Source organism: Arvicanthis niloticus, chromosome 22, assembly GCF_011762505.2.
Source record: "Arvicanthis niloticus isolate mArvNil1 chromosome 22, mArvNil1.pat.X, whole genome shotgun sequence".
Classification (NCBI taxonomy): domain Eukaryota; kingdom Metazoa; phylum Chordata; class Mammalia; order Rodentia; family Muridae; genus Arvicanthis; species Arvicanthis niloticus.
This window is the reverse complement of record NC_133429.1, coordinates 44803928-44831841: the sequence shown is the minus strand read 5'-3', so window position 1 is coordinate 44831841 and position 27914 is coordinate 44803928. Positions and strand designations below refer to the sequence as shown.

General features: G+C 42.7%; 1 protein-coding gene and 1 long non-coding RNA gene across 4 annotated transcripts in view; one reads left to right on the top strand and one right to left on the bottom strand.

Moving 5' to 3' along the window:
* On the bottom strand, positions 1-27556 carry LOC143436266 (uncharacterized). The gene is made up of 3 exons (XR_013106404.1): positions 27442-27556; positions 2911-3003; positions 1-137 (listed from the first exon to the last, which is right to left on the bottom strand). It is a non-coding gene; the product is annotated as an uncharacterized LOC143436266 (long non-coding RNA).
* Positions 27464-27914, top strand: part of Usp15 (ubiquitin specific peptidase 15) — an 89343-nt gene continuing 88892 nt past the window's right edge. For all 3 annotated transcript variants that reach the window (XR_013106403.1, XM_076920375.1, XM_076920374.1), the window contains exon 1: positions 27464-27625. Coding sequence is in view for 2 of the 3 variants with exons in the window: in XM_076920375.1 (XP_076776490.1) it covers positions 27537-27625 (89 nt within the window). In the remaining variant the exon portion in view is untranslated. The remainder of the gene's footprint in view (positions 27626-27914) is intronic.

Here is a 27914-nt window from a genome sequence, read left to right as displayed (position 1 = left end):
GGCCTATTTATATTTAACTCCATTGAACTGCTTTTCCTTGGCTGCTAATCTAAGAAAAGCATGGGTGTTGAAGCAGCAAAAATATTTCTCCAGCAGAGATCAAACATTTCACTTTGACTGCAGTTGGGGTTGAGTCACTAGAAGAAAGGTGATCAAATAGGTGTGAGTTTATAAATATGTTTGCGTTTATTCATTTCTTTATAATTTCTGATTTTTCTTGTTAACCATTTACCAGGCATAAAGGTCTATAGTAATTAAAGACAGTTTTCATTTTGCAATTGTTTTCTATCATGAGAAGCTATAACTTGTAAGCTTGGGTAAACCCTTAAAGATCTGTAAGTTATTAATCATTGGAAACATTATAGTTTGCCATAGTTTTAATTCTCAAGCTATGAGATCACATATGGAATAATCAATAATGCTGAGTTGCCACTGACTTTTTCCTTATTATTACATGTCATTTAAGGGGCTTGAGATTTTCTGTGCAGCAAATGTTCATTGAACACCTACCTCTATAAGCCCCTATGCCTCCTTCTGTGGTAGACATAAAAATGGGTATGTTAGCAGTTTGAAGATCACTGGTTTAGGTGGAGATAGCAAAAGAACTGATACAGATCAGTGGGACATTTTCCCCTATCTTTCTCCATTAAGCTTCAGAAAAAAAGATTAGAGAAATCAAAAAGATGCCCAAAAATGGTAAGAAAGAGAAGCTCTAAGGTAACACTGACACTGAAGGCAGAGAATGTATCAGTTCATATCAGTAGCCTTCCTGTAGATATAGTATGTTACTATGTAGTGGTTTAAATGAGAATTCTCCCATATGCTCACAGATTTGGATGCTTGTTTGGCAGTTAATAGAATCCTTTGGGAAGTATTAAGAGGTGTGGCTTTGTGGGAGGAGGTGTGTCACTAGGAGGCGGCTTTGAAATTTGAAAAGCCCATGACATTTCCAGTTAATTCTCTGCCTCATGATTGTTGTCTCAAGATGCACACTCCTGGCTACTGCTCTAGGACCGCGCCTGTCTGTCTGCTGCCAAGCTTCCCACCGTGATGGTCATGGACTCTACTTTGCCCTCTGAAATTGTAAGCATGCCTCAAATTAAATGTTTTCTTCTATAGGCAGCCATGGTCATGGTGTCTCCTCCCGTTACTAGAAAGGTAGCTAAGACAGAGATTGGTATCAGGAGTGGGGTGTTGCTGTGTCAGGCCTGACCATGCTAGTGTTTTTATTTGTTGATTTATTTTTTTATGTCTAGTCTTATCTTGTTTTTGAGATATGTAGAAAATGTTGGAACTTTGGACTAGGGAAGGGTTGGATGCTGTCAGTGAGGCTTAACGAGCTATCCTAGTAGGAGCTTGGAAGACAGTAGTTCTGACAGCAGTGTGGACTATAGAGGTGTTCCAGAACATGTTTCAGAGGAGAACAATAATAGGAACTGGGTTAGAAACCATTCTTGTGATTTGGCAAAGGATGTGACTACTTTTTGTTCTTATCCTAAGAGTCTGCCTGTAGCTAAAAAGAGTTTAGTACTAATTTCTTTACAGAGGCTATTTCAAGATGGTCTAATGTTGTCTGTGTTGTGTAGTTATTAGTGATCACTCTTATTTAGATCTACAATAAGAAAGTGCAAGCAAGGCAAAAGAAATTTTAAAATAGATGTGCAGTTCAAGAGGACAAGAACACTGGGAAATTTAATGTTGAAGCCTTGGTTCCTGTAATGCCCTAAAGGTGAGACACCACCCCACCCCACCCCCAGTTAATCCCACAATCTGTGAAAAGACAAGGCCTAAGGAAATATCTGTTCCTAAAGAGCATGAACAGGTCAAAGCTTATACAAATGTTATTCAAGAAGGGGGCAAGATTCCATCCCAAGCAGGCATCTGAATTAGGCAGCATCAGCAACATGCGACTGGTTTTAAAACAATTCTCAACCTTCCTAAAGCTCTGACATTTAATTCAATTCCCCATATTGTGGAGAACCCCCCCCCAACCATAAAAATTATTTCATTGATGCTATATAACTATAATTTTGCTGCTGTTATGAATCATGATGTAAATATCTGATAGGCAGGAGATCTGATATGTGACCCCTATGGAAAGGTCATTCAACCCATAAAGGGGTAGTGATGACCCACAGGTTGAGAATCACTGCTTCAGAGTCATGAAGTAGTAAAGGGAGGGACTGTGGAATTTTCCTCTGTGGTTAAGGAAAGCCAATGAGGCCAGGTATGTGACAGGGGAGTTGCTGTATAGAGAGACTCACATAAACCATTGTATGAAGTCATGAAGGTAAAGCCTGAACTGCGTTGGAGACCCCAAGATGTTGGAGATAACAGAGCTGTGGGATGTCTGCCAGGGAGTATTGCATACAGGGAGTTGAGCCAGCTCAGGGGAGGGAAGTATATTGCAGTCAACAAAGCTAGAAGGTGGGGTCTCTAAGTCCTTTGATGCCCTGCTGGGCTTTGGTCTTTCTTTGGTCTAGTATTTCCTCACTGTGTCTCTATTCCTCCTTTTGGGAACTGTAATGTGTATCTTGTGCCATTGTATGGTAAAATCATGTAACTTGCTTTTTGGCTTTATAGAAGGTTGCAGTTAAGATTGCCTTGAGAGTCAAAAGAGATTTTAACTTTGTGCTTAAAATTGTGTTGAGACAATGAAAGACTATGGAGACTTTCGAAGTTGGGCTGAATGAGTTTCTGAATTATGTTATAGCCATAAGTTTATGGGGGCCAGAGAGTAGAATGTGATAGTTTGAAAAAGAATGGCCCCCATAGACTCATATATCCACACGCTTAGTCCCCAGTTGATAGAACTCTTGGAGAGGATTAGGTGTGTCCGTGTTGAAGGAGGTGTGTCACTGGGAGTTGTCTTTGAGATTTCAAAAGCCCACCCCATTACCAGTTTTCAACCTTGTGGCTGCTGTCTCAGTATGCAAGCTCTCAGCTACTGCTCCAGCACAATGTCTGCGGCCATGCTCCCTTCCGTGATGGTCATGGGACCCTCTGAAAACATAAGCAATCCCCAAATTAAATGCTCTCTTCTATAAGTTGCCTAGGTAACAATGTCTCTTCACAGAAAAGAAAATAAGATACAGTATTAGTGTTTTCATGAGGAAAAAAAAAAACAGAACGAATAAATTACCTTTGGGTTTAAGCCGAATAATAAATTATATTGAGTTATATTTTGTGGAAGTTTGGAAACCATGAGATAATTTTAACCAATTTTTAAAATATCATAATGAATAAAATTTTAAGACCAAACAATTATTGACTTAAAATTAATAAGCAAGAAATAAAATCATGCATGTACTGTGTAACTCAGCATTCCAACTTCTTGATGAAATCTAGAGAAACCTCCACATTGTGTGAGACAGGCAGATTGCTTGCTTTAGTATTGTTTGTAGGAGCAAAATATTGACCAAAACAAAAGTGTTCATCAAAAGTAAAGTAAATAAATAAATACACTTTGATATGTTTAAATGATAGGATATTATATAGCAGATGGAAGTAATACACTAGTACTGTATACATCGTCACAGACAGACAGACAGACAGACAGACAAACAGACAGACAGCTCAGGCTTTAAAGGCTTCGTCTTGCCAAACAGGTCTGGAGTCTAGCCTTGACTGGAGCAGAGTTACAAGGAGGCACACAGTGTGTATGCTGACACCAAGCTCATATTGGGAAGGAGACATTTCCAGGGATCTGGATGTGAGTTCTCTTCTTCCATACTCTGTTCATGTTCTGTTATGGTACAGGTGCTGGCATGGGTATGTGTATTTTTATGCTCTTAGTGAGACTATAATGAGAATAAGACTGTCTACAATGTGGACACGGTGCCCAGACCAGATCAAGCCAGCCTGACACCCCATCCCCCTTTTCATCCTACAAATGGAAGTATGTGATAACTTGATCACTGGATGATGGCAACTGTGAACATGTGGTTATCAGCACCCAGCCCTTAATTATTTTGTAAATAACCAGAAAAACTGCCAGCACAAGAGGCTATCAGAAATTTGGGGTTTCAGTCTGGTGACAGTAAAACTATTAATTTTGTCTGAATATGTGTTTATATATACAAAAAAATACATTTTGAATAGGAGCTGGAAGGATACACATTAAATTTCTAGGGGGGAGGAAAGGGATTGAGTTTATAAAGACTCTGAGTTATCCTGGTTACTTCATTTTCCACATTAGAGTGAAATATAACCAAATTGTAACTGTCAAGAGTTTTTGATGGCTATTTTATGGGTGTGTGTGTTGTAACACCATGTGATTTCTTGTTCTTAAAATATATTTCCTGAGTTTGTTTTAATTCCACCCAATTTTGTGCATTCAATCTGTGCCCATACCCACAATGTATATGGGATTAAAAAGTGAAGCTTCTTAGACTGAGAATATTCTGTATTTTTTAGTAAAATGAACACAGATTGAATTGTATGTACTGATGTGAATACAGTTTATAAGTCGTGGGGGAAGTAACCAATTTATAAGACTGTCATCAGAAACTCTTTTAAGGATCTGGGCCAATAGTGCAGGAGTTAAGTGCCTGATGCACAAACAGAAGTATTGGAGTCTGGGTCCCCATGATCTACTTCAGAGCCAGGTGGGCATGGTGTCCCTTCTGTAATTCCAGCCTTGGCAAGTGGAGGAAGAGGATCTCTAGAACAGAATGGCTAGTGGGACTTAGTCTGACAAAGAGACTTTGCCTCTAAAGAATAAGGTGAATGAAGAATTGAGGAAGATTTCCAGTGTCCCCCGTGGCCCTGCACACATGCACTCACGCCCTTGTGAGCACACATGCACACCACATACATACATATGAAAGAAAGTAAAAAGAACCTTAACAAAATGCCACCTCTGTTCTCAAAATCCAGATTCGTGTAAGTCCTGTGAATGATCCAATGGCCTGAGAAGTCAATAGCAACGCGTAATACAGTCCTGCTGAAGTTGTGGGGAACCATTCATCTGTGCATTAGGATATTTAAGTATTAGCAGAAGTAAGATTGTCATGAAAACTCCTTTAATCCTGGAAGATCTGGAAGTCGGTTTACTACTGTGCTTTCATGTAGAGTACACGTTTGAATGTCAAGATGAACCATTTAGTGACCTCAGTGGTAGAAAAATAGGACAGAAAAATGCTATAGAGTGTAGATGATGAACCCAAAACGTAGCTCTGGCATTTCCTGACTTTAAAAGCTTCCTAAGTACATATTTATAAATGTGTATTGTGTATCTTGTAGGGTGGAATGAAGCCCTATAGCACTTTCAGTTTAGCAAATAAATGCAGTAATTTCTGAAAAATGTTCCGTAGTTAATTAAAGCAAGCAGCAACATAGACTCACAGTTATTGTAAAGGCTACATTTACAGACTAATTTTTCTGTTTTATTATGTGCTTAAATGCCAGGGACTTGAACCAGCAAAAATAAGCACATTGTGTAAATACAGAATGAAAAGATGACAGCCTTGAAGAAACTTTTCTAGTTGTTACAGCTATTATTTATCAATCATTACTCAGAGACAGCATCCTAATCTCTTCCCAGTGGATTTACACAGTTAGCATCAAAAGTAAGATATTAACATCTCTGAACCGTTAGAATATCGGCTTTTTGTTACACTCTCATAGTGCCCGCCATCCTTTTGTTTGCTTTTGTTTGAATGTTCTTTAGGAAAACTAGCAAAAGCAAAGAAAACTCAAGAAAGCGGGAAAAAATTATCAATAGTATGTCACTCAAACTCATCTCTGTAAAGAGTCCCCTGACCATTATGGGTAAATTATATTTGGGTGGTGGAGATAAAAAATACAGATAGATGTATAATCATGCTGCATAGTGTGTGTGTGTGCATGTGTGTGGCATGTGTGCATGTGTGTGCATGTGTGCATGTGTATGCATGTGTGCATGTGTGTACACGTGTGTGCACATGTGTGTGCATGTGTATGCATGTGTGTGTGCGTGTGCATACGTGTGTACATTTTGAGTACTTTCTTTCAGACTTTACTAGAGCTAAGCCTAGGTGTGGAAGTGTTAACAGGTCAGGTCAGGCCATCTGTCCCAAACATCTGTAGTAGTAAAGGCAGGAAAAGGGTCTGACAGGGATTGCTTTGCATAGGCAGATTGCTTACGGTAATATAGATTTTTTTTTACCATATTGACTGTGCCATTCTATGACTATGGCGTCTTCCCATCCTCTGTCACCCCTTCAATGCCAGTATACAGTTTCAAGTCTCGGTTTTACACACGAGCAAAAACTGACAGAAGTTGTACTTCAGAGCCTGGCCTTTTTGCTTGCTTGCTTGTTTGTTTGTTTGTTTGTTTAACAAAATGACTTCCCAGCTCTCAACAATTACCTGCAAATTTCATTATTTCACCTTTCTTTGTGTCTGCACAAAATGTCCCTGTGTATATGCACTAAATTTCTTTAGCCATTTAGCTACTGATGGGCAGGTTCTGTTTCCTGGCTATTGTGAGCAGTGCAGCATCAAACATGGATGAACACGGTATCTCTGGGGTATCTCAACTCAGAATCCTTTAGGTATATACCCCGAAATGATATAGCTGTGTCTATTTTCAGGTGTTGAGGGCTCCCATACTGATTTCCACGGTGGCTGTGCCAGTTTAACTTCCGACCGTCAGTGAATAATGTCCCTCTTTCCCCACACCCTTACCAGAATTTGTTGGTGGTCTCGGTCTCTTTCTGTTTCTTTGCTTTGTTTTAAGGGCAACCATTCTGACTGGAATGAGATGGAATCTCAAAGCAGTTTTCATTTGCAAGCCCTCGATTGCCAAAAATACTGGATAAGTTTTCAGGTATTTACTAGTCATTTGTATTTCTTCTTGTAAGGACTGTTATTCAGTTCACTGACCCACTTATTGATCGCGTGCTTTAGAGGACTTGGCAGTTAATATATCGGAATCATTAACCGTCTGTCTGAGGTGTATTCGGCAACGATGGTTTTCCAGTGGCGTCGGCTGTCTCTTCCCTTGAGTAATTGTTTCTTTTGCTTTGACGAAGCTTAACTTCACATAATCCTCTTAGTCAACTCTGGAAATTGCTTGCTCTATGAATGAAGTGCATTCAAAAATTTTTTGCCATGTATATCTTTAAGGCTTTTAGATTTTCTTCCACAGTTTCTAAGTTTGGGGTTTTACATTAGGGTACTTTGATAAATTTTGAATATATCAAATTTGATATATTTTGATTAATTTTTTTTTGAACAGGGTTAGATCTATGGATCTAGTTTCATCTCTTTCAAGGTAGAAATCCGATTTTCCCAGTAGTAGAAAATTGTCATTTCTCAAATTTATGTCTACTTTCCATAACTTTGTCAAAACTCAAGTTGTAGTAACTCTGTGGACTTATTTCTGGGTCTCTCCAATACTCCATTGGTCTCTGTTCTGTTCTGTGGCAGTAACATGCTTTTTGTTGTTGCTCTAGAACTGTATCTAAGAACAGGTATTATGATACCTCCAGCAATTTTTTTTCTAGCTTATGATTGCCTTGGCAATTTGGGATCTTTTCTGCTTCCATAGGAATTTTAGGATCGTTTTCTCTATTTCTGAAAAGATGGTCATTGGAGTTTGACGGGGGTTGCATTGCATGGGTAGATTACATTGCACGGGTAGATTACATTGCATGGGTGGATTGCTTTTGGTAATAGAGTCATTTTCACCATCTTTTTCTGTCAGTTTGTGAGCACGGAGTCTTTCTATTGTGTAGTGTCCTTCAATGTCTTTCTTAAATGTCTTAAATATGACATTATATACTCCTTCCAACATCTTGGTCAGGCTTATTTCTAGATATTTTCTCTCTCCTTTTTCTTTAAAAAAAAAAAAAAAAAAACATTGTCAATGGTATTTCATTTCTACTGATTTCTTTCTCAGCATGTTACTTATTGGCATATAAGAAAGTGACTGATTTTTGTATGTCGGTTTGTTTCCACTACTTTACTGAATACATTGATCTATTCTTAGAGGTTGCAGTGGAATCTATATTGTCTTTTATGTATAGGATCAAATTGTCTATGAGTAGGGAAATTTTTACTTCTCCTCTTGCTCTTTTCTCATTGCACTTGCTAAGACTTCGGATACTATATCAAATGACATAGACTAAGCAGCCTGTTTTGTTTGAGAAACATTTCCTCAATGTTAGGTATGTTGTATATACCTTTACTATAGAGAGGAAAGTTCTCTTTTTCCCTCATTTCTCTCAGGTTTTTCCTCACAAATGGATGCTGAACTTTGTTGATTCATCTTCCCTGATTGAGATGATCATAAGGTTTCTGTCCTTAAGTCAATTTATATGCTGAGTGACACTTACTTGTTGTGATGACTTGAAGATGGTTGGGCCAAGGAGTGGCACTATTAGGAGGTGTGGCCTTGTTAGAGTAGGTGTGTCACTGTGGGAGTGGGCTTTAAGACCCTTATCCTAGCTGCCTGGAAGCCAGTCTTCTCCTAACAGCCTTCAGATGAAGATGTAGAACTCTCAGCTCCTCCTGCATCATGCCTGCCTGGATGCTGCCATGCTTCTGCTTTGGTGATGATCGACTGAACCTCTTAACCTGTAAGCCAGCCCCAATTAAATGTTGTCCTTATAAGAGTTGCCTTGGTCATGGTGTCTGTTCACAGCAGTAAAACCCTAACTAAGACACATGTGTATGTTGAACAAACTTGCATGCTTGAGATGAACTCATTATGAACATGCTGTATGATCTTAATATGTTACTTAAATAAGTTTGACAGAATTTAAAATTTTTTTGTATTCACCAAGAGTCTATATAATTGTTGTTGCTGCTGCTGCTTCTGCTTCTGCTGCTGCTGCTGCTGCTGCTGCTGCTGCTGCTGCTGCTGCTGCTGCTGCTGCTGGTATATCCTTATCCAGTTTTGGTGGTAAGGTGACGCTGACTTCATAGACGAGTATGGTAGTATTGCTTCCTTTCTGTTTGTGTAAGTGCATGAGTTTATATGTTTGTATGTGCACATGGAGGTGCATTCACATATATTCATGTGCAAGGGGAGACAATAGGTTGACCCTGGGTTTCTTACTCCACTACTTTCTAACTTGTTTTTTGAGAGAATATCTCACTAAATCTACACTTCATCTGCCAGGTAGACTAGCTGGACAGTGAACCCTAGGAATCATACCATCTCCACTTCTCTGGTGTAGGAGGCATGTGGGTGCTTGTTCTCACAGGTAAGCACTAGGGCAACCAGGAATGTTAAACACAAAGGATTGTGTCTTCAAAGAGAGAGATGTGTAACCTGTTTTGTGTGCAGAGTGGATGCAGTGAATAGGCTGATGATCTTTGTGTTAGCTGTGTGTCCAAGCTACACTGGTTTTTCCTCCAGACGATTATCCTGAGCTTCTTTGTCCTAAGCCTGTTTTCCCAGTTAATCTATAGAACCTGTTTTTGTGGGCGATGTCACTTGTATTTTACAAAGAGTTTCAAGGTAGTCGTGTCATAAGCCTTGTTGTGCACATAGGATTGAGTTAATTACCACCAGGAAACTTTTGTCCAAATAGTGTTGTGCCTATATGTGCCTAAAGTAAACTACCCAAGGTCAGATTCTCAAAGTTTGAATCAGTGTGGGCTACTGAACTGAACTACCTTCTTAGCTCTTGCAGATCCTGACTCTCCCACTCCAGTGCTGGACTCAGGATGACACACACCTGGCTTTCTAACATGAGTAATAGGATTGAAATCTGGTCCCCATGCTCGCACAGCATGAACTTCCAGTCCCCATGCTCGCACAGCATGAGCTTCCGGTTCCCATGCTTACACAGCATGAACTAGATCAGCCTCCCCGCTTTCTACCTTATGAGCATTCTGATGCGAATTTATGGTGGCTCTTCATCCAGGGTTTGGAAGAACACAGTCCTTGATTCTTTTAACCATCGTTTCTTTTAGGAAGATGTAAAGTTCACAGATGAGCCTTCGTACAATTTAGAGCTAGTTCTTCCAACCATCCCCCCACCCCCAGCAGAAGGTTTTCCAAATGGTGCTATGAAAAGATACTATCCAAATTGAGTCAACCGGTAGTCAAGAGGCAGCACTGCGCACAACTGCACGTCTCACTTCGTTTCACCTCGGAGCTGTGACTGTGGCAGAATATTGTAAAATACACATCGATGTTTGCCTCGGTTATGTCTCATAGAAACTCTCATTGGGTTCTACTACATTATCACACACTAGAAATCAAGGGTCATAAGATACAAAACCACAGTTTTCCTCCCTTCGGGGATAAAATAAACGGGATTTTCAGTTGTACCTTTGACTATAAGGTAATTTAAAAGACAACTCTAACATGGTCATTATGTCAGATGTGACTCAACACTAACGTTATAAAATAAATTAGACTTATAAAAGAATACATAAAACCCATGCCTTCTAAGAACCAAGGTAACATTTTGGACGCATTCCCAAGTAGTCTGGTCAAGCAAACAACATCGTCATTTTGAGTTGGATACTCAAGGACTCAAGGATGGGCCATGCTTGCAAATCTCTTGCATGACCTTTTTGGTATGCTAAAATTTGAGGGCTGGAGATGACAGCATCTTACCAAATCAAGTCACCGCCTTTTCAGCATTTGCAAAGTGTAATCAACTTTCAGTATCAGTGTTTTCTGTTGTGGCAGTCCTTACATCCAATGTGATCATTAATACTGATTGTCAATTTGACACAATCTAAAATTACCTAGGAGACAAACTGCTGGGTATTATGTTACGGTTTGAATATGCTTGGCCCTGGGATTGACACTATTTGGAGGTGTGGCCTTGTTGGGGTGGGTGTGTCACTGTGGGAGTGGGCTTTAAGACCTTCATCCTAGCTGCTTGGAAGTCAGTCTTCCACTAACAGCCTTCAGATGAAGATGTAGAACTCTCAGCTCCTCTTGCACCATACCTGCCTGGATGCTGTTATGCTCTTGCCTTGACAATAATGGACTGAACCTCTGAACCTGTAAGCCAGCCCCAATTAAATGCTGTCCTTATAAGAGCTGCCTTGGTCATGGTATCTGTTCACAACAGTAAAACCCTAACTAAGACAATATGGCTGTGAAAGGTTGTCTAGATCAAGGTGCATTAAGGTGACAAGGCCCTTCTTAAATGTGAAGAATATCATTCCACAAAAGGGAGAAAACTAACTGAGTATCCTGACTCCTTGTTCTGTCTACCTCCTGACTGTGGGAGTGATGTGACCAGCTGTCACACATATGCCTGCCACTGTGATCTGCCCATCATGATGGTTCACACCCTTGAATTATGAAGCAAAATGAAGTCTGGCTTCCCTCTTTCAACTACTTTTATCCAATATTTCCCTTACCTAAGTATAAAGTAACTACGTATAGCAACTATTCTGGTTATTTTTTAATTAGAAACTTGACATAACATAGAGTCTCTTGGGAAGAGGGACCCTTAACGGAGGAACTGCCTATATCCATTGGCCTGTGGTCGTGTCTGTGAGGGATTGTCTTGATCTATGGTTGACGTAGGAGGGCCCACTGTGGACAGCATCATCCATGGACAGGTGGGCATGGGTGTATAAAGAAACTAGTTAAATGAACTAGAGAAAATTCCAGCAAGCAGTATTCCTCCATGGTTTTTGTTTGAGATATCTGCCTTGAGCTCCAGCTTTGACTTCTGTAATTGATGAATTGTGACCAGGAAGTATAATCTTATTTGCTGAGACTGGATCTTAAAAAAAAACAAAAATTGTGACCAGGAAGTAAAATAAATTCATTCTTCCCCACGTTGCTTTAGGTCAGGATGTTTTATCATAGCAGCAGAAAGCAAAATAAAATAGTAAATAGGACCATGATCCTAAAAACTTTAGTACTTACAAGATAGTGCCATAGAAAACCCAGTCTGTGACATATTTACATCAAAAGCATGTTACAGTAGATGCTATACAAGTATTTTATTCTTTCCATTTAAATATTAACCTTTGTTATAAATGCATGTGTGTTTCATCTTGCATGGTTCCAGGAATTGATCTAACCAAGGCAGTTAGGGAGTGAAGAAAGGACAGACACACTGACACAGACAACCTGGGTGGGGGTGGACTGGGATCTTTATGAGCAAGCTGCACACCCAGAAAGCTTAGTATGTTTATTATATGCAGTTGAGCAGGGTGGCTGGGTTGTTGCACACAGCTGAACAAAAGATACAGAGTTATTATATACAACTAAACAGCGATGCAGTGTAGCTAACGTCAGTAGGAGTGGTCTCTGTAGAGGTCTTTGTAGAGGACCAGTCTTCAGGTTGTAAACATCTGGAGGGAGAAAACTATGATGGACATTTTCTGCACACACTGTCACTATTCACGATCAGACTAGCAGAAGGCATTGCCACCCCTCTGAGGCTCACCTAAGGGGAAGGTTTTGCCGTGTCAATGGGGATGAGGTATCGGTGTCTTTGATATGGCTGTATCCATACAACAATGTACATTCACTCAGAAATTCACTAGCTCCCTATACTTGTGTGCTCTACAAAATGTATTATATATATTTGTGTCATATTTATTTTTAATCAGTTATTATTAGCAAGCTTTAAATTAGAGATTTTTATACAAAATACATCCCTTTCAACAAAATATTACCTTCACACATCATTTACTAAAAAAATATTTATTACCACACAATTCTTAGCAATTAACTCTGTCTCAACTCAACTAGCTACTGGTGCTGGGCAGACGGCTCAGGTGGTAAGGTTGGAAAAGTGCCTGCTGTCATGGAGACCCCAGGACTTGCATAAGTGCAAGGTATGGCTACATGTACCTGTAATCCCAGCACTGGGGGCAGAGGAACGCTGATTACCAGAGCTTGGTGGACAAGCAGTCCAGCAGATCAGTGAGCTTCGGGTTCAGTGAGTGACCCAGGCTCGACAAATAAGATTAATGTACAATAGAGGGGGAGGGGGAGGGGAAGGGGGAAGGAAGGGGGAGGGGGAGGGGGAGGGGGAGGGGGAGGGAGAGGGGGAGGAGAAGAATTTCACTTCTTAGGTGCATTTCATCCTGATCTAAGGGCTTTTGTTTTTTTCTTGAGGGACTCCAAAGTTTAGTTTGTGGTATCCAGGTGTATTTTTAAATAGAGAACACCATTTTTATAACCTTTAAGAGAAACACCTACATAGACACTTGCTTTTTACTTTATATAAATTTTTTTTCACATCATGATAATAAATATGTAATAAGTGAAAGTTTGCTTTCTAAACACTTGTAAGCTTCCTTAAGTGAATTTTTCTGTGCTTTAAGCTCATATACTTTCTTTAACAGGGTGCTGCTACTCTCTTCATAATTACCAAATATTGGAGTCGGCCTAGACATCTCTCAACAGAAGAATGGATAAAGACAATGTGGTACATTTATATAACAGAGCACTACCCAGCCATTAAAAAAAAAATTAAATAGTGAAATTCACAGGTAGATAAATGGAATTAGAAAAAAATTATCCTGAGTGAAGCATGCCAGAAAGACAGATGTGATATGCATTCACTTACATATGGATAGTGACTGGAAAGTCAATGATAACCAAGCCACAATTCATAGAACCACAGAGGTTATGTATAGATTATGAAAGTGGGGGGGAGGGGCGGATCTTGTTAGAAAAAGGAAACAGAATAAGTAGTTATGGATAAATATGGGGGGCCTGGAGTGGAGGGTCAAGTGAAGAGGTGGACGGAAGAGGGGAATGAGTGAGGGAACCTGGGGAGAAACGGCTTAAATTAAATCGAATTAAATTGATGGGTCATATAAAAACCTAACAATAGGAATGTCCTAAAGTATATACAAACACAAAGGTGATCTAATTGAAATTATATGATAATGGTGGAAACAGAGCCCCCAACTGCCCATCTCTTGTCACCAAATGAAGCTTCCAGTCCCAGAATTGGATCACATTTAATTGAGTTGCTAATGAGTCCCACAGGAGTCCCCAAATAACCCAGGCTGTCATAGAGACTATAGGTCGCCCTCCACAAACTGACAGCAGGGCCCCATTGTGGGAGACATCTGTCATACTGCCTCACTGAAAACAGAGAGGTCACGCTGGTGCCTACATAAACCCTTCACCTTTATGTTCTAGTGTCTTCGGAACAGGAAGGTACTCCGCAGGCTACCAGAAGAGACAGCCATAGAACCTTTGCTCTCCAATGCTCTCCTGCCTGAAAGATACTCTGTTCTAGTGCAATGGTGGCACAAAGCTCGTGGGAATAACCAGCCGATGTCTGATTTGACTTAAGGCCCATCGTTGAGGTGTAACCCATACCTGGCACTGCTTGGGTGATCCAGAGTCTGAGACGAAATAGCCCAGGGAGCTACGGTAAAACCAAATCTTAAAAACAAAAGCAAATAAAAGGTAGCAATGAAATGACTCCTAATGACATTCCGCTGCTCTCATACATCGGTGCCTTTCTCAGCCACCACCAGCAGAGAAGCTTCCTCCTGCAGCCAATGGGAACGAACACAGGGACCCACAGCCAGCCATTAGGCAAAGTGTGAGAGACTTTGGAACACTCAGCCCCAAAACAATGTCTTACCAAATTCCCCTCTTTGGGGCACAGGGAACCCCGCAGAAGATGACGTAGAAGGAGTTTAAGAGCCCAAGGGGATGGAGGACATCAAGAAAACAAGGCCCTCTAAATCAACATGATCAAAGCTCTCATGAACGCTCAGAGACTGGCGCAGCACGCACAGGGCCTGCACTGGTCTGTACCAGATCCTCTGTGTAAATATTATGAATTCCAGTTTACTGTTTTTATGGGATTCCTGAATGTGAGGATAAGTAGATCTTTGTTTCTTGTGCTTTTTCTGGCTGACTTTTCCTTTGGTTTGTCTTGTCCAATCCCAGTATGTTCGATTTTATTATATTATATTGGTATATTATTTTATTATAGTCCCCTAGAAGCCTATTTGTTTTCTAATGAGAGACAGAAAGGGAATGGATCCAGACGGGAGGTGAGATGGGAAGGAACTGGGGGCAAAGGAAGAGGAACTGATCATTGGGCTACATTATGTGAGTGGGAAGAAACGATTTTCACTAAAAAGAAAAACAAAACCAAAGAGTGTTAAACTTTTTTCAAACCTGAAAGACAATTGTATTCTTCTTTATTGAACTTACTGTATCTGTGTCTGCATCCTGTTCATAGGAGCCCAGTTCCACACTCTTCTGAGAAGGAAGACACTAAGGAGAGTCTCATCGGTGGCTCGGGTGGTCACCTGAGGCTTCTGACTCAAAGAAGAGAAGTCTGGAAGATTCTCTCACTCCTCCACCCTCCAGACCGAAGGCAGCAGGCAGGGGGATTCCTTCACACTGCATCCTCCAAGCCCCCACCACTTTGGTGAAACAGGATAGTTCTCTAACTGCATCCTGTCTCTAAGACTTGCAACTCCAGAGACTTCCCAGAGAAGAGAGATTTGCTGCTCCTGGACTCTTCAGAAACCTGCTTTCTGTAAACTTGTCTGCAAGGAACCTCTCAGTTGGCACCCAAGGCCCTCAGAGAACCTTTGAGTTTTATTTAACACCCACTGATGACCCGATTCCTGGGCACCCCAAAGCCTACCAAGAGTTCAGGGCTATAATGCTCAAGGCTTCTCTACTACCACAGAGGGGCTCAGAGTTTCTGTTTTCCCCTTTGAACTTTTACTTCCTTGAAGCAAATAAAGTTCCCTCCTTTCACTGGCTGCCCACTCTGTGTTTGAAAGGCAGGTGAGCGAATAGCGCTGGGTGGGAGCATGGAGATTTTGAAGCAGACTCTCAGTTCATACCCTCGTGGGCCAGCCTGGAATTCCCTATGAAGGACTAAGATGACTTCAACCTTGTGGGGTCTTCCTGCTCTGCCTCCCCGGGACAGAGATTACAAGCTACCAAGTCCAGTTCTTGTTCCTTTTCAGAATTGGTTTAACAACCTGAAATGAGTGTTTTCAACCGGGAACCGTTTTAACAATCAAAAAATTGGGAGGTGTCTAGTTTGAAAGTTTGACATCACAGCGCTTAACTGTCTCAAATTTGCAGTTTGATTATCTTCTCATGAAAAAGGTTTAGCAGTTATTTTTCTCTCCCAGGACTTAGGGAAGCTCATTGTACAGCAGCACAGAGAGGAGACATTCAAAAAACAGGGAGAAAAAGGGCTAAGCCGGCAGTTCTCAACCTGTGGGTCGAACGACCCTTTCACACAAGTCGCATATCACATATGCTGAACATCAGGTATTTGCATTACAATTCATAATGGTAGTCAGTGCAGTTATGAAGTGGCAATGAAAATAATTTTATGGTTGGGGGGGTCACCCCAACATGAGGAACTGAATTAAAGGGTCTCAGCGTTAGGAAGGTTGAGAACCATTGATCTAAATGGTGTTATATCACTCAATCATCGCTCTGGTTAAAACACGGGGATTTTGGTGTTGCTCTTTTTTTCTTACGTTGTATAGCAATTTCCTCCAAACCGAAATATTTCCTCCTGGAGGAAGCTCATTAACAACTCAAGAAGTTCTACAAGATTCAGGAAGTAAACAACCTCAAAGTCTCAAGAGCTCGCTGAAACTTACCCGGCCGCCCAAGGTCTCTCCTCCGCCCAGGATTTATGAACAGAACAGACTGTAGAAGTGAAGATGCTCCCCCACCTTGTAGAGCTGCCTGTGCGGTGTGCAGAGAGCTCCAGGGTCTCAGCTTTCACACATCATCAGTCATTCTGGAGTGGGCCTTTGCTGACGCAGCTGCCTCTGAGCCGCCTATGTTCCTGTGAGCAACCACCACCGCGCGGTTATTTGTTCACTGACCTGGTCTTTGGTGGTATTGTAACTTTGCTTTGCTGTCAGTTCCTTATCTAGAGACGGTCTTTGCTCACCTTTCGGCTCACCACATTTTTAAGTAGTCAGTAAAGCTAGAGTTAACTTCCCTGCAGAGTCAATCACTCAGTAAGGGCTCACCAAGGAACCACTGTCCATATACAATTGTTATCAAATGCCTTTGGAAATAGAAAGGATTGAAGGGAGGAACAGAGGGGAGAGGAGGAGAAGACAAAATGACACTGTTGTTGGGGTGAGGGTGGGAGGATGGGGACATCCTCTTAGAGACAGGGCTTGGGGGAGGAGATATGGTGTGGGTGTAGACCAGGAGGGGGATGAAGACTACACTGTAAAAAATAAAGAATTTTAAAAATTAAAAAAAAAATCACGTACATTGATTTCTAACCTCCTTTTTCTAACAGTGGTGTGATATCCTGGTCTATGTGTATTTGTGGATTCCGCTCTCATAAGTCACCAGACTCAGTTTTTTTCAACTGTAACACATGACTCTGGTGGTCAACGTAAGGGCTAACCGACTGCACTGTAGATGCCCATGAGGTTTGTAAAGCGTTGTCTCTGGTGTGTCTTCGCAGGTGCTCTAACAATAGCCTAGCATTTGGATCCATAGACCGAGTGAAAGTCACACTCACGGACGAAGGCAGACACCCCCCAAAACTCTGGGAGATGAACAAGAACAAAAAAGTGGAGGAGGTGCTGAGTCTTTCTGCTCGACGTAGGCTATCCGTCTTCTGCTGTCTTCAAGGATTAGCTCTCCAAGTACCTGAGCCTTCAGATTTAAACTGGGAGTTAACATTACTAGTCTCTACAGGGCTGCGAGCTTCAAAGGAACTGATACTTTCCTCATTTTCAGTTCAGGGATGGTAGAATACAGACTTTTTAGTTTCCAATCTTCCATAATAAATGTCTCTCTGTATCTTTACATTGTCCATGTCTATAACCTGTTGAATCTTCACCTAGCAAACCCTAATATAATAAGGTTCATGAGGTGACTGTCCTATCTTCCTTGAACTGCTTCAGGGGGTCGACTGGAAGTCTCTGTAGGTGTTCCTTGTTAAAAGTCACTTATTAATATTTGAATTTGGTGGCATTGGCTTTGAACGTAAATATAATCCCATAATCACCAAAGTCTTGTTTGTGCCTGGTCCTTTACATGGTCCTTTTCAGAGCTCACTGCGAAAAAGATATGCCTTCCATATTTTTTCAGCATGTATCCCAGACAATATGAATCCAATTTCTTCTTATTTTTAACCTATGATAAGTCACATGTCTGTTTAGTACTATGGTAAGTGGGTACAACGACTAGTCTCAGGCCTGACTAGACTTTGCTTTGCTTTGGCTTCCTTGAGGTGCTCTGCTCTACCGTTTATCTATAGTTTTTATCTATAGTTTTCTACTGCTGCTATATAATGAACTACAAGACACCTTATAACTAGAGACGGTAGTAAAGCATTGTCATGTGGCTTAGGCTTCTGACGCAAATCTAATGAGGCTGAAATCACAGTGTTAGTGAGACTATGCTCCTTGCTGGTGAATTTAGATGGGAATTCATATTTCCTGGCCTTTTCCAGCTTCTAATGGCATCTGTACCCCTAGCTTCATCCCTTTTTCTAAGCTAGTCCCCATGGTCTTCTCACCTTATAAACACAAAGGGAAACATTTCTTTTACTTTTGTACTTAACCTGGACTCAACTGAACAATTTCTCATTTCAGGGTCTGTAACCTTAACCGCATCTACAGAGTCCATTTAAGCCATGACTATAACACACATTCACTGACTCTGAGGTTAGAACATGGAGATGATTGGAGATTCACTATTCTGACTTCCAGGCTATCGATCCATAGGAACAATCATGTCTTATCTGTAATGTTATGGCTTAACTGGAGAATATCCATAAGCATATAGAATATGCCTTATCATTTTTCTACTTTCTGCTTCATTCAGATTTAGCATTGTAGCCCAGGCTTTAAGCCTAACACTCACTAAGTGGAAGACGGATTAACAAGTCAGGTCAGAGTAGGCTACATGGTGCATTCCAACCATGCTGGCCTGATACCAAGACCATGTCTCATAAAAACAAAAACAAGGCAAAACAAGAATTCTTCACACACACACACACACACACACACACACACACACACACAAACATTTTGAGTAAAGTTATACTCACTATTCATTTTCGCAGTTCTGGTAGTTGGATGCTTTTGATATGTATGGTCTATTAGTTTTCTACCTGGCTTATACTAAACTGTTTGCTACAACCTAACAATTTTGTGGCTGTGATGAATATAAATGTGCTTAAACATTCACATTTAGTAGCAGTCCAGCAGCGTATCCTGAGGTCTTCAAGCAGCTTCATATTCAGTATGGAATTCAGTTTTTGAACGAATATGAAGTTATCTTTATTTAAAAGAAGTGAGGCCAAGTCTTCTAGTATTACAGAACTAGTACATAGAAGGGGAAACGTATATGACTAAGGAAGTCGGGCTTTTCTATGGAACTACACAGTTATCTCCTTGCCCTTCTCATGAATCTCTTTGGCTGTAGAAGCTCTGTCCAGTAGCAGACTGTGGCAGTCTTGGGCCACCACGAGTTTATAAAAATATAATTAGCATCATCTGAGAGGTCCTAAACAGAAACATACTGCCTAGCAAAACAAAGCAATGAGAAATGTTTTTATAACGTCACCAAGCCTGCTGCATGTTCAGTAGTGTCTGTCACAGGATATGTGATCATACTATGCCCCTTAGAGATCCGTGTTATTTACTGAGAAAACCTGTTTCTTGTTGTGGTGTGGCTCAGCCCTTAGGACACAGCTTCAGTCCCAAGCCATGAAGATAAAGTTAGTTTGTAGAAGGAAGTACCCATGTTTGAAAGTGGTGTCTGATTGAGTGGCAAAGTGATGAATCAGAGAAAGATTGGACAGAACAGGATTTGCTTAGCTCTCACAAGAAGAGAGAGGAAAGGGGAGCTACTTAAGGGTCTGTGGAGAGAGAGAGAGAGAGAGAGAGAGAGAGAGAGGCCATTTTACTAGAACAGTTACAAAGAGACAGGTTGCAGAAAGCAAACAACCTAGACACAGGTGAAGACAGAACAAGCCAGAGAATGAGAAGGAACCAGAAGATTAGAACAGCTTGCCAGAGTTAGTTTGAAACCAAGCAGAACAATTCAGTTAAAGGGCAAGAGAGAGAAGCCAGATCGAATCAGTCAGCTCAGAGAGGAGTTTGAGCCAGAACAGCTGGGTTGATCAACCAGCTGGAGTTCAGAAAGAACTAAGAAGAGTGAGCTTATTCAGCAGTAAGCCTCGGAGGCTGAAAACCTTTTAGGCCTAGTTAAGATTATATGGTGGCTACAAGCTTCCAGGACTAGACCTAGGTTAGCTGACTGAGGCAGTAAGCCTGAGAGACGACAGTTACACCAGGTGAATAAAAGTTACTTTTACAATTGTTCTGCTGCTGAGAGACAACAATGGGAAGGCAGTCTTATGAAGAGTGCCTCCTCAATGCTCCATGGGTATGGAAGGACATATACCCTTTAACAATAACTGTTATATTCATCTAAAACTCTTTGTAAGCAGTTTACGTCTTTTCGATCCACCAGCCAAATGGAGAGAAAGACTGTCCAAACAGAACAGCTGAATAATTCAGTCCTCTCTTGGGAGAAACAATGTTCAGCTCTCTGGAATCTAAACACTTGCTGAAGTCAGTACATCTTAGTGTCTCTACTTCACTTTGGTAGTTTGGGTTTCATGGTTTCACCAGCACAAGAAATGTTGTGAGACTCCTGGAGGAAATGATAAGAGTACGAACGGTGAAGTACATGACGCCAAAGTCATGGTTTTTGTTTTGTTTTGTTTTGTTTGTTTTTCGAGACAGGGTTTCTCTGTCTAGCCCTGGCTGTCCTGGAACTCACTCTGTAGACCAGGCTGGCCTCGAACTCAGAAATCCACCTGCCTCTGCCTCCCAAGTGCTGGGATTAAAGGCGTGCGCCACCACCGCCCGACGTCGAAGTCATGTACTCCTTAAATATAAATGCTCAAGGTTAGCATCTTCCAAGTCACTTAGCTCTCTCTGTCCTGTCCACTAGGAGTGAGGCTTGGGAAAGGAGCTGCTACTCAAACATTTCTAGTTTGTTATTGTTGTTGTTATTATTATTATATAATCCTTAACAACCTTAAAGTCTATCCATTAAGTTAAAAAGCAAATAAAGTCCATAAAATAAAGGTTGGGGAGGTGTTTCAGCACTTAAAAGCACCTGCTGCTCAGTTCCCAGCATCCACATGGTAACTCACATGACCATTGGTAACTTCAGTTCCAAAGGATTTGACACCCTCTTCTGACCCTCGCAGGGACCAAGCTTGCGTACCGTGCACCATATACATACACAGAGACAAAACAGTCACACATAAATTAAAATAAATACATTTTTTAATTAAAGTTATTTATTTTTTTATTTATTTTAATTAGAAAGTATTTTTTCTAATACTAGCTCTGGTTCAGTTTACATCACTCTTGGTTGGACAGTGTCGGCTATTTTTTTTTTTTTTTTTGTAAAAGTTTCCCACCATATGCAAATATTTCATCTAAAATATATAGAACCCAGAGACTATAATCTCTATCAGAATTCTTTTGCTATTGATTTAAACCTATTAGACTAGGTCTAATGTATTGATTGAAATCAGCCTGATTTTCTCATCATTTAGCGAGACGTATAGGAAGTCTGCTGCCTACCTTTAGGTAAAGTATAATCTTTCAAAGCATTCTGTATGTGCTTTGGAAAGAGTGGGTACAAGTAGCAGACAACACCAACCAGTAGGACTCACGCGCATGTCAAAATTAAACTTCCCAGCTGCCGGAGATATTTTATTTGTTCTGGTTCTATTTAATACCTTTAGCTGGGGACGCGTAGCTCAGTGGAGTCCCCCACATTCCGTACTTCCTCAAAGTGAAGTTACCTCGCCCCTTTACATTAGGCATATCTGAACTCTGCACGCACTTGCGCCTTAGACGATGCTTTTAATCGCCTTGTGATATAACGAGAAAACGAATGCTCACAGAGATTAAATAACTTGGCAAAGGTATTTGGTATGTTAGTGGCACCAAGCCAGAGTCAAAAGCCAAGTAGTCTGGCGTGGGGACACTGTGTTCATTTCACTACCTTTTCATTCTTTTTATCAGAGCCTAACATTTGACGGAGAAGCGGGGATATTTCTTAGGCTTTAAAAGCTGCGTCGTGGTGCTTACAGTTTTTATTCACACTCCCAGTTTCAAAATATCATTAACAGATTAAGCATCTTACTACACGCTATTTTCGGTGTTTGCACTACTCCCCCGCCTTTTCAGCGTCTCCTAGCTGTTCAGGGAGCTGGTGAGGAGAGGGGAAGTTACAAGATTATATAACAGGGGAAAGGGGTTTGAAGGATGAATGAGAATGGGTGGGCGGCGGGGTTACAAGAGGGAACAGCTCCTGGAAGGAGCGAGGAGAGAAACGCGAGACTTCAGGTAGACGTTCTCTTGGGTTCCTCGAGCCAGTGCGACAAAACTATAAAGCTGACAAAGCTAATCTTAGCACTTGTTCTTTTTTCATTATTATTATCATTATTATTATATCATTATCATCATATTTTTACAGTCCAGTCATTATCCCCCTCCCGGTCTGCCCTCCGACTGCTTCTCTTCCCATTCATTTCTTCCCCGGTTACCAAGAGAATGTCCCTACCCCCCTCATCCCACCAGACCTCACTCCCTGGAGCCTCAAGTCTCTCTAAAGTTCGATGCATTTTCTCTCACTGAGGCCAGAACAGGCAGACCTCTTCTGTATATGTGTTAGGGACGTCATATCAGCTGGTGTTTGCTGCCTGATTGGTCAACACTTATTCTTACCTCCATTCAATTTCATTAATAAACACAACATTGATTGTATATTCTTTCTCTGTTCACCCCAGACAGAAAAACTGCTCCTCTTATGGGGAGGGGTGTGTGGGGGGGGGGGGGAGTGGGGGGGGGGGGGGGGGAGAGTTGTTCTTTAAAAACCAAACAAAAACCAAAAACTTTGACAATTTCATAGGCGAACAAACCAAAACAAGAACTGACAAATTCATAGGGGTAAGTTGACAACACTTTCAAAAAGCCAAAGGTTATGAAATGAAAACCACAGGACTAGGTGTAGAATACCTCCCCATAAGTTTTGATCAGGTAGCCCCAGAAGCCACTGCAAAATTACAGGCTAATGCCAGGGCCCTTGGTTTGAAAGACTCTATTGCTAAAGACACCACACACTTGGGTTACAGGACACTGAGAGGTCGTATTGGACCGGTGCTGCAGTCTCTTACTGATGGGTAGCTATCATGGTGCTGGGGGCGGGGGTGGGGTGATACAAACAACTTGGGGGTGGGAGTCAGTCACCAACGTTCCTACTCAGCGATGGACCTCAGGAGCCACAGTAATTACCTGTCTGGCAAGGTGCAGGTACTGCTGCAATAGAAGCATGACCATGGTACTGTCTTAGTAGGCTCTCACTGCTGTGACCAGACACCATGACCAAGGCAACCCTTATAAGGACAACACTTAACTGGGGCTGGCCCACAGGCCCAGAGGTTCAGGCCAGCACCATCAAGGCAGGAGCAATGGCAGCATCCAGGCAAGTACTGGAGGAGCTGAGAATTCCACATCCCCATCTGAAGGCAGCCAGAAGTATGACTTCCAAGCAGCTAGGGTGAGGGTCTCAAAGCCTAGGCCCACAGTGATACACCTACTCCAACAAGGCCACGCCTGCTCCAACGAGGCCACACCCACTCCAACGAGGCCACGCCTAGTCCAATGAGGCCACACCTCCAAATTTAGATTTGCCGTCTGCTCCACAGCCTGGAACTCATCCCTAGTACTATAAAACTGGCCAAGAGCCGGTGGTAGAGAAGGTCATAGGTTCTCGGGAACCTGCCTCTGCTGTTTTGCCAAACTGATACCTTGTTTTAAGCCTTATTCTCTTCTGGAGCATTTATACAGGAAGCCTTATCTCTCTATTGTTCAGTACGGAAATCTGTCAAGGTTGAACAAGGGACTGTTGAAATTTGAGTGGAAGAAAGAGCAATTACGGGATAAGAAAAAAAAGATCCTCCCAAGAAGAGCTCTAATTTCAAAACCACTTTACTCACAGTAAGTCCTTCTTCTAAAGCACCCAACACTCTGTACTCCTTCCCCTTCTCATATCCCTAGGGTTCTTAATGAACAAGAACGATACAGAGAGTCTAAGAGAGTATGGGGAGGGGGGTGCTTGCTCTGAGTCATGAGGACCACAGTGCAGCCAGCACATGCCTATCCCATCCCAGCATGCCTGTGCCGTGTGGGGCAGGGACAGGGGGATGACTGGGACTAGATGGCTTCCAGCATATCCAAAAAAAAAAAAAAGTCTCAGGTTCGGGGAGAGATTGTACCTCAAGTAAATGGGTGGGAGAATGATAGAAGACACCCATATTTTCTTCTGGCCTCTGTGCGCGCACACACACACACATACACACACACACACACACACACAGAGAGAGAGAGAGAGAGAGAGAGAGAGAGAGAGAGAGAGAGAGAGAGAGAGAGACTGGAATAAAGAGAGAGAAGCACAACCACGAACTGAAGATTCCAGTGGAAAAGGTCAACTCGGAGAAGGCAATGAAAAGACGGCGACTGTAAACAAGCAGTAGTTTATTTAATCTCTCATTCACAGTCACGTTTCTGTGGCTGAGTGTCATGCAGGTGCTGGCTGCGAGTCGAGCGGAAACAAGGCACATTCTAGAGTCAAAAACACCCATCTCAAAGGAACGAGGCAGTGGGCCATAGGGAAGGCCTGGTACATGTGTGCCTGGTAAATGAAACACTGTGTAACCGCTTTATGGTCTGTGATACAGACTACTTAGGTCTCCGAGAGACGCAGCCTGACGTATAATATGAACTGACACTGAGCTGACTCACCTTTAACAAGGGCCCACTCCCTTGAGCACAGTGTAGCTGAAGATTACTGTGGTTTTGTTTTTTGTCTATTTGTTTGTTTTTCTGGGTGGCTATGGACTTGGGCAGTTCTGTGCGCAGGGAAACTGAGAGGGTGAATGGCATGATTACTTCTTGGTTCTGTTACGCTCAGAAAATAACAGATGACACAGTTTTACCTTTAAAGCCCTGAATGCTTTGCTAAGGATGGCTTTACTGAGATATAACACACGTACTATACAGTTTATCCTGACATCAGTCCGATTCTTCCTACTAACATTTGTTGATTGGCTATTAAGTTCCAGGCAACAAACCCATATTGTTTCTTTTAATCTTCATTAAAAAAAAAAAAAAAAAATTCCTTAATGGGATCTAGAGATAGGACTCAGGTGGAAGAGTTCGTACATAGCAAGCACGAAAACCTGGGCTTGATGCCCAGCACTGCGGAAACATCCTAGCACTGGGGAAGGGGACAGATCAGAGACGTTCAACGTCACCCTCTGTTGCACTGACAACCTGGTACACATGAGATCCTTTCTGAAAAAATAAAATAAAATAAAACTGTTAAAAGTCCATGTTGGCAGTTTGGCTCAACAGGCATAATTGTGACTTATCCAGGTTTGATCCCCTGGGACCCACACAGTAGAGAGAACCGATGCCTGCAAGTTGACTTGTGATTTATCTCCACTGTAGGCTGTGGCAGGCACACGCTCAACTCATACAGAAAACACATGCAACACGTTTTTTAAAATCCTTTAAAATAAATATTATATTATCCGAGTTTGTAAATAGACTACATATTAAGTGTTGGCAGATAGAGGTCCGAAGTCATGTGTTTATGAGGATGCAGTATATCATCATATGCCTTAGTAGTCTTTGAATACTAAGTTGTCTCTCTTTGGAATCTTACTTTGTTCTTTCGCAGAGTGGTAGGAGGAAGGAGGGTAGGTATATAACACCTTGAGGATGCCCATAGTTAGGAAAACTCCGTTTTATAATCAGGAGTGGTCAAACAGCATAAGAAATAGCCGTAAATGGAAATGACTTTTGGACTCATTGAGGCTGAAGTAACACAGAAGAGTACTGCGCAGAAACAAGCGTCACAGTACTGAGTCACCCAAAGTGTGACACCAATCCACACAGGTTGTGCTAGTTTTCTATTGCTGTGACAAAATATTCTGGCCGAAGGCAACTTGGGAAAGAAAGGGTCTGGGTGCTTACACCTGGGAAGTCACAGCAGGAGCCTGACAGGGACCTAGAGCAGAGTCCAGGGACCAACTCTGCTTACTGCCTTGGGCTTGTTCTTCATGGCTTGCTCAACTCGTTTTCTTACACAACTCAGGACCACCTGCCCACAGTGGGCTTACCACACCAATCATTAAACAAGAAAACGCCCCCACTGACTCATCACGGGAGGCAATCCCATAATTAAGGTTCCCCTCTTTCCAAGTGACTTTAGTTTCTGTCAAGCTAACAAACACTAAGCTTTTCTCATGGAAGGGTCAGCACTTCTCCAGGAGGCAGCCACGCCCTTCCTTACTGCATTTCCCACCAAATAAACTAGGAGGCGTTAAAAATGGAGAGACCATTAACCATCTTTTTAACTTGTCACCGACTGCTCTCCTGGGGCGACTGTCTTCATTCTTAGAAACAGTTTTACCTCAGTTAATTTTGAAACCTTGCCTCTTTACCTTTGTGTAGAATGGTACTAGACACAAGTACAGAAATTAAACCGCTGTACACACACACACCCAAAATCATAAAAAGAACTCAGCTCCAGATCTTTAAGTTTAAAGCGTAATTCAGTCTTTCATGGAGGTACTGAGTACTCGGGATTTGAAAATTGGACGATAACCTTGCATTTCCAATTACCTTGTGACCTTGGCATTTGATTTTTAAGAGGCTCAATTTCCCCGTTTGTAATTGTTGCCTTCAAATGCAGCGTGTATTATCGAGTCTAACTTCAGGCACATACACCATGAAAATTAATCAAGGGAAATGCTAATTTGACACTGATGAGGTTTTTCCCACGTTTCTAACCCCCTTTAGTACCTGGCCTTATTCGATACATCTTTTACTGCCTGTTCAACTAGAAACTGGGACGTGTTTTGCAGTGCAGCTATGGGTGTGTGTGTGTGTGTGTGTGTGTGTCCGCGCGCGCTAGGAGGCTTCACAAAGAGCTTATGAAAAGTAGGAGAGGTCCCTACCGACAGCAAGCATGGGAGAGCTGGGAGGAACCTAGGAACGGCACTGCGCCCAAACCTTTGGTTTCAGAGCCCTCTTTGTGCCAGTATCCAGTGGGCTTGGGCTCTGCGGCTGGAAAGGAAAAGCCCCAAGTCACGGAACTGCGCGCTTTCTACCATGTCCCAGCCAGCCCCGCCCTCCATCCAGCAGGAGTGAACCCGCAAAAATGGGTTTGGAGGCGGTTGCGGCAAGAGATGGGCCAAGCAGAGCGAGGAGAGTCCGGCCGGGCAAAGGCAGGGAGAGAAAGCGCCGCGCCCCGGCGAGAACCGTGCAAACTCAAGAGGTCTGGGGCGGCGGCGACCACGCCGGACTGCGGGGCGCGCGGGGACCCGAGGGGGCAGCAGAGCGCAGGCGCGCACACACCGCGCTCCCCGCCGACCACGCCCCCCGTCCCCCCGCCCTCGCGTTCCATTTGGTACAGACCTGCCGGCGGGGCGGGGCCGCGGACGCCATTCCCACAATGCTCCGGGGCGTGCCGCCGCCGTCGCTGCCGCCTCCGCTACCGCTAGTGGAAGAAGATGGCGGAAGGCGGAGCGGCGGACCTGGACACCCAGCGTTCTGACATCGCGACGCTGCTCAAAACCTCGCTCCGGAAAGGGGACACCTGGTAGGGAACGGGGTCGCGGGGCCCGCGGGGGTCCGAGGCTGGCGGAGAGCTGGGCGGGAGCGGCGGGATGGTGTCGCCCGCTGGTGACAGGTGCGGACAGGTCCGGCGGCGGCCGCCCGGGCAGCAGATTTTGGGGGCAAAGGTTGGACCGGCGCAGAGGGCCGGGGCTCGCGGTGGGCGGTGCGCGCCCGGAGCTGCGCGGAAGCGGCGGCCGTGGCTCGCGGGGCTCCCGGTCCTCCTCCCTCCGGCAGAGCCGCTCCCACTTCGGGCCTTCGCGGAGCTCGGGTGC